The 7,737-nt window shown below is 42.0% G+C and overlaps 1 protein-coding gene across 11 annotated transcripts in view; it reads right to left on the reverse strand.

Annotated features, from left to right (window-relative positions):
• The window catches only part of AGBL3 (AGBL carboxypeptidase 3), a 29,028-nt gene extending 21,503 nt beyond the window's left edge, over window positions 1–7,525 (reverse strand). For 10 of the 11 annotated variants that reach the window (XM_071800696.1, XM_071800687.1, XM_071800692.1 and 7 more), the window contains exons 1-4: window positions 7,345–7,525; window positions 5,973–6,033; window positions 4,508–4,693; window positions 2,257–2,361 (exon numbers count right to left, since the gene is read on the reverse strand). In XM_071800696.1, the coding sequence (XP_071656797.1) occupies window positions 2,257–2,361; window positions 4,508–4,693; window positions 5,973–6,033; window positions 7,345–7,416 (424 nt within the window). In that variant the 5' untranslated portion in view covers window positions 7,417–7,525. The other variant, XM_071800699.1, reaches the window with a different exon arrangement.
• Window positions 7,526–7,737: the final 212 nt, after the last annotated feature.

Consider the following 7,737-nt stretch of genomic DNA (forward strand, 5'->3'; position numbering starts at 1 on the left):
GGGATACCCACTTGAATAATTACTTTCTGTTTTGATGAGATTCCATTCACAGTTTCTCTACCCCTCCCTTCTTCTTCCTTAACATCAAGGAAGAAAAATATTTCAGAATTAATCCAGTAAAATTGTTTATGGAAACATCTCTATCAGTCAAATGATATGGAATGAAATGCACAAAGAAAATCTGAGAATGCACGAAGAAAATAATGGTATTTTGATGTTTCTGCATGGGAGTCACCATTGGATTGTATTTTTCTCTCCTAAGCCAGATTTTAGGAGGGCCTGTAGGACCTTGGCAGTAAGTAGTTCCAAGACAGGCAGTAACTCCCAGCTCCTGCTGAATTCAAATTCAAATTCAGTGGGAATCAGGAGTGTGCCACTGCCATCTCTCACAGGATGCAATGGCCCATTACACACCAATCAAAATCTGTAGCAGTCAGGTCATAAATCTGCATAAGTGCAGATGCCTGTCCTACCCTACAGAGCTTCTCTGCAGGGAGGATTTTAAGGTTTCAAAAATTACACTTATTTCTATGTAACTTAGATAACAAAGCTAGCAGGCTAGAAGTGTCTGTCCCAGGAAAAGAAAGGAGACGATGAACTCCCTAGGGCTCCAAAGTTCTCCTCCTCCCACCAGCTCCTGTCCCCCAGCTGGCCGCAGTGCCCATCAGCCCAGTTTGCACAAGGAGTCCACTCTCCCTGCTGCAAGCAGGGATGGGCAAGTAAAGGCTCCAGGGCTCTGAAGTTCTCTGCAGGTCCTGCTACCAGTCAAACCCAAGGATGGGAGGCAAAGCAGCACAGTCAAGGCAGTGAACATGCACTTACAGCCACTAAAAAACTCACCAAAGTCAACAAATACTATCGCTATCCGTATGTTTAGACACAGAGTCTTCACAGTGATAGCAAACACTTGTATTCTGCTTCAGCCTGATGTTTCCTAGCCCAGGAATTGCAAACTGCCTGTAACTGCCTGCACAACATCCTTACTCAGGAGCAGGAGTGAGAACTGGACATAAGTAAAGGCAGCAGTTTTCGCCTCCTTCATTGGCAAGTTTCATTTATGAAGTCTGAGAACCATGATATCAAAATATACACTTTGCTGAAGAGATGTACAGGCTGAAATAAGAACATCCAGTCACCTGTGCATGAAGTTCAAGTCAGTAATAAAGGACAAGGAAAGGTACATTTTTGAAGAACAGCAACTAAAGGAACATAAGAGAAATCACTGTCCTTGTTTATAAAAAGGCAGGAAGCTGGGATTCAGTGTGTACCTTCATATCTTGTCCCTCGCAATAAATTAGATGATCTAGTTGCAGAGGACAGAGGTTCCTTCCTAGTCACACTGGAGTTACCAGTTTTCTTGGTCGCCAAATGTAGAAACCTACACGTGACAGGTAATATGCTTGTACTGCAGAAGTGGCTAATTTCTAAATAAACATGACGTCAGAGAACCAGTGCTTTTCAGTATATTGCACGCTTTTACCGACTATGCTGACCTCAAGAAGGCTGCCAGATCCCTTTCAGCTTTGTGCTTCTGAAAATTTTGTGCTCACATCTAGTTATCCTAGTATTACAAAATAATTATGATCCTTTCTTATCTACGTAGAAGTATCCCAGGACCAAAATCAACAACTGCCAGAAGTTCCAAGTTCATCCAAGGCAACTAGATCAACTTGCCAAACACAGAAATAATAACTCTGATAATCAACTGGTGATGGCTGAATAAGGCAACTAACTTCCTTTAATTCTGTCCAATTAATCCTTGCCTGACTTGAAAGCCTGTAATCAAGCACTGATACAATATGGCCAGATTTTGTTTAGAAGTCTTGGCAAAACTACTATAGCAAACAGAATAACAAAATATTTTCCCAACACAGACTTTAGGAGTTGGTCTTGCAGTTATGCAGCTCTCATATTTTTTGCTTTCTCTTTTGGCTGTTAAGTTATTGTTCTCCACTCATATTTTCACAACAAACTCATATTAAGCTGGTTCATACTGTAAGTCACTGAGAACAATGGCTTGACCTGAGCTGAACTTCTGAGATTATTAACAGTATGAGCAGAATTTATGGCTGATGAGACAGCTGTGTTGCTAATTTCCTTCCCTATGTATAGGAAAATAATTTATTCTGAAGTGCTTTAAAATAACAATGGAAAATCATATTGATTTTATCAGGTTTTGAATTAGGTTCTTAAAGGATATAAAAGCAGGTACTTCATCTGCCTACAGCTGACAGCAAGATTCTTCGGTGTACCCACCTTCTTCCAGATAAACCACAGTGCCTTTGTCAGGATTTTGGTATGGTGGTGTCACCTCCAAACCTGTTGGAGTGTACAATGGCTCAGGGCTAGTGGGTATCCAGTCTAAAAAAGAAGAGACACACAGAGGACTACAAGCAGGAAGATTGTATTAGAGTCTTTTTAATACATACTGAAAAGCGATTCGTCCTGTTTATATCAGTTGCACATAAATGAAAAGGGAAGCTGACTTTTGAACCTCATTTTGGATCTGTGAACAAATCTTCGCTAAATAAAAATACATAACAACCTGTGCATGGAATAACTTTTTTTTGTGCAAATGCACCTCTGTTTCCTGTACAGCTTTCTTACCATCGCTGAGGATGACAACGGTGAACATTAGATGGCACTGGTACCATTAGGAAAACAGAAGCTCTAACTATAGAGAGAAGTCATTGATTGCTGACCATGCAGATGCTGCATGGCTATAATGCAGTGTATCCATGTGACTTGCATGACATCTGCCTGGCATGTCAAAGATTCTGACAGTAGACCTTTCTTTACTGTAATACAGTAGTCCTATCCCATTCCATTCAAGACAATGGGATCTCGTTTCAAAGATAACAGAATAAAGGCAAAAATGGCTCAGTCCCACCTCTGTGCATTTCTGATTTTCACTGATTACTTCTAAATTGCAATTGGTTGTATCTGTAAAGTGTAGGCACTGTTCAAGTTTTCACTATCGTGTAACAGATTTGCAGTATGACTTTTGTACAGACAGCATTAAAGCAGTTATTAGCTGACATTCATATTTAACCATATAGCCCTGAAATATAGTACTGCTATTGCTAGTAACAGGGCATGAGATTTGTACTGAATTTGTAAGGCCTAAGGACAGAGGCTTGTCAGGTTTGTTCTGTTTGAACTTTTATTTATCTGTCTGCAGCATTGTTTCACTTAATTTCACTGTGACAGCAATTTCTTTACTTGATCAGGTATATATGGATAATTTGTTTTACTTTTGTTTATTTTTGTGTAGTATAACCATAGGCTTACACAGACAGCAATAACAAGCAGCTGTTCTGAGTAGAAATGCAGACCTAGAGATAGATAAAACTCATTTTAGGGGTAGTAAAGAGAACAAGGAAATAATACCTAACATATGTAAAGAACACCGTATATGTTATATTCAGATGTAACATGGAGCTGAAGACTGATAAAGAAAGACAGAGGTGTAAGAGTGAGCTAGCAAACATATGAAAATGATCCCAGAGTTATTTGGATACTAGAGTGAGGAAAAGAAGTCATCAGTACAAATATTGTATTTCTCCCAGCAAAGGACTCCAGAAGCTGACAATTTGCAACAAACCACCCCTCCCCTCTACCAGAATGAAATCTCTACAGCAAAACCAATGACCTACAGGAGCAGTGGAAGGGGAACCCAGGAGAACGGTGTGACTGAAGCACATGTATAACAAATTTAACTGCATTAACATTTTTTTATTTTTCTGTAGCAAGAAGATCTGGACTAATAATGATTTCTCTCTAAAGATTAGCCAAAAAAGCCAATGGCATCCTGTCTTGCGTCAGAAATAGTGTGGCCAGCACAACTAGGGCAGTGATTGTCCTCCTGTACTCAGTACTGGTGAGGTTGCAACTCAAATGTTGTGTTCAGTTTTGGGTCCTCAATACAAGAAAGACATTGAGGTGCTGGAGAGAGTTCAGAGAAGGGCAACGAAGTTGGTGAAGGATCTGGACCACAAGACTTAATGAGGAGAGACTGAGAGAACTGGGGCTGTTTAGCCTGGAGAAAAGGAGGCTGAGGGGAGACCTTATCACTGTCTACAGCTACCTGAAAGGAGGTTGTGGTGAGGTGGGTGTTGGTCTCTTTTGCCAATAGGCAGTCATAAGACAAGACAAAATGGCCTCAAGTTTCACCAGGGGATGTTTAGATTGGATATTAGGAAAAATTTGTTCATGGAAAGGGTTGTCAGGCATTGGAACAGGCTGCCCAGGGAAGTGGCTGAGTCACCATCCCTGGAGATGTTTAGAAGGTGTGTAGATGTGGCAGTTATGGACATGGTTTAGGGGTGGACTTGGCAGTGCTAGGTTTACAATGGGATTTGATGATCTTAAGTGTCTTTTCCCACCTAAACGATTCTATGATTCTACTTTACTTGTACTAACAAAATATTATTTGCTTTATTTATATTTAAGGTGTGCTTCCTCTTGGCCCATACACAAGATTTTTGAGCATAACACAATAACTTACCAATGTGCTCAATTCTGTCCCTGATGACTTCACATTGGTGTGGCCAGTGCACCAGGAAAAACTGGTCACCAGCAGGTGCTGAGTCACACAGATTTTGAGACTCCTCAGGATGGGGTGCCTCTGCCTCCGAGTCAGATAATAACATAATATGTTTTGCCCTTGGAAGAAGATGAGCACAAACGGAATCTATAAGAAAGCAAAAGAACCCTCACATCAGTCTCTCTTGCTCTTCCAAGTGGAAACAGGTGGCAGTGATTATCTATGTGAAATTAATGGCACAATAAAATTACATTCCACTGAAATGTAAATTTAATGCTCCACCCTATAAATCACACTGAATTTAAAAGTAGCATTGAATTAACAGTTAATTAATTAAACTACAAAGTACATCAAGTATCCAGCTGCATCAGGGAATAGCTTATTTAGGTTTCTACATGAAATGTTGGCACCTTTTATTATTACTGCTTTTATTACTAGTGTGTTATGGTAAGGCCTGCAATCTCAATGCCCAACTCAAAATCTGTACTGTGTAAGAATATACAAATAACAAACAAAGCTTATTACTACAAAACTTGTCACACAGAGTGTATGCAACGAGTGTATGCAACAACGAGACTGTGCTGGCTAGCACAACAGGAGAGGTAAGAATTCGATGCTATCAAGAATTCTGTAAAGCAACAGAAACATTTGGAGGAGATGGGGGCAGTTTTTGCTTGTCAGTAAGGAATTTTCTTAAAAGTTATGAGAAGCTACTTGAATTAAAACATGACAGGCAGAGAAAAGGCTTTGAAAAAAATCTAGTAATTAGATGACTGGGACTGTGGGTACTGTGCACTGACCATGACACTGCCCAGAGTTAATTACTTGTCTTTGCCATAGATATGAAAAGATCCCCTTTCAAAGCATTCCATGTCCTCCCTACTATCTGCTTAGAGTCGGCCAAAAGATAAGAGTTTGCTTTCATGGGAATTTTTTTTTAATATTTTCTTTGGGTCTGAATCAGATACCAGCACCTGCAGGACTTATTTTACCAGCAAAAAATTCTAATCAGCTTTAGACTTGGCTTCTAGATCTGCTTCTCACAACAAACAAAATAACATAATAAGGAAAAGCACTTCACCTGAAGAATCTACTTTCAAGTACAGATGACAACATATGTGAAAAACAAATGAATTAAAAACAAAACTGCTGAATCAATTTTTACACTCTAGTTCATACTTAACTCTAATGGATACCTGGATACTAAAATGCCAAATCAGTAACTGGTGATCAAGGGCATGGTGCGAGACAGGACTGAGAGATAATTACTCACCTAGGTCAAGAACCATAAAGCATGACTAGATGTACCTCCAATTTTGTTTAGAGCTTGACAGTTTCACGAGCACTAATATCTTTCCCGTTCCACTTTCTTCCACCCTGTGATCTCACAGGGAAAACGTAGGAGAATAACTGAAAGGGTCCTAACCTGTAAGATCAGCACACTGCTGACTGTCTTCTGTCACAAATGAGTCAAGAAGGTCTTCATCCTAGAAAAATAAGAAATTAAAATACTAAAATAAAATCAAAAATTCACAGTAGGACAACTTGCTCTTGTTTATTTTCAGAGAGAAGAGCTGCCTCTGTTTTCATAGATTTATAGAATAGTTTGGGTTGGCAGGGACCTTCAAAGGTCATCTAGTCCAACCCCCAGTTTGGGTTTACTATGTAACCTGAGTAATTTGGATGAACTCGTCATGTAATCTGTCATTATTCCTGGCCACTGTTTGAAGGAGATGTGCTTTCACTTGTCCTGTTTTGTTTCCCCAGTGCCTCTCTTGAGTGGTTGTGGTATTCCCACTCTTGTGTGAAAAGCTAGAGCAGAAAACTGATATATAAAAAAGTTTGGTTTTCAGCTGCATTAATTAGCCCTCTGATCCAATTCATCAAACAAGCCTACTAATGTCAGAGCAGGAGAGGCAATGGAAACTAACAGCTAGGACAGCCCTGGTGGCAGCCCAGATATATGCCACAATTATCCCAAAGCAATAAGGACTAGGACAGGGAGGTGAGGAATGTGTTCCTGGGGAACTGAGGCATAACACTTGTCAAAAATGCACCACTCTGCAACCAAAGTGCATGTGGGCTATGAAAAGTGACCAATTACCCTGGGTTAAGTTTGAAACGCATTGGCAAGGCAGCACAGAGAGAACAGTGCTTGTCCCCTTCGCTGTGCTTAACACACAACATTTATTTCCTGGGTTTTCAGTCTAGTCCTCTTTCATTAACATCATGTTCAATTAAAACGTGAATTTCCTTTCTGAAATATGAATAAATGCTGGTAACATCAAATGCACTTCACAGCTGGTAAAAATACTCTCAGTTCCTGTATAAAAATACTGTTCTTATTTATGTTCACCGTATTTGCAAATATAAAACAGGGTTTCTAAAAACCTGCCAGTCCAGTAGCTGATCAGGAGCTTGATTTTTACAGGTCAAGAACTGAAAACAGTTCACAAACCAAAGCACAGATAAAATAATAATGTAGAGGAGGCAGAGGAGGCTTAGGATTTTACTTTACTCAGTAACAAAGAGCCATACTGGTCTCAATAACATGGATAGCGCTCAGGATGAGCTCTCAGGACAAGGATTTGGGTAGTGTGATATACATCAAGGTCCCGAAATTTAGTTTACAGCCAGGTGCGCTCTGCCATGCATGTCAGGTGTCTGTAGGAAATGTCACTGGGGTTGCCTACTCAGTTTTTTAGCAGAATAAGAAGCAATTGCTTCTAATGAACTACAGCCGATATCCCCACGATCTGGGACCCGCCCAGAGGGGAGCAGGCACCGAGAGGACTTACTGAGCTGCCTTCCTCCCTGATGCTGGGGCTCGCCCCGTCCCGTCCCGCTGCCGGGGCGGCGGGACAGGCCATCCCGAAGCGGCTGAACCGCCGTGACCCCAACGCCAGCGGCTCCGGAGCCAACCCGCGGCAGAGGGGCGCGGTGCCCCCGGCAGCACTGGACAGCGCGGCCGCCGCAACCGCTCCCGCGCCCCGCTCTCGCGAGAGTTCGTTGCCGGCCCCGCAACGGGGGCCGCGGCCCCGGGGGTGGCGCCGGTAGCGGCGGGCGCTGCCCGGTGTCACCGGCTGTTGCTGGCAGGGGTCGAGTCAGAGGTTCGTGCCGCGGTGTCCCCGCAAACAGCCGTCCCGGAGAAGGGTGATGCGCTGGGTGATGGCAGGTGTGCGGCGGCTTCC

The sequence above is a fragment of the Patagioenas fasciata genome, chromosome 1 (assembly GCF_037038585.1).
Source record: "Patagioenas fasciata isolate bPatFas1 chromosome 1, bPatFas1.hap1, whole genome shotgun sequence".
Taxonomy (NCBI): Eukaryota; Metazoa; Chordata; class Aves; order Columbiformes; family Columbidae; genus Patagioenas; species Patagioenas fasciata.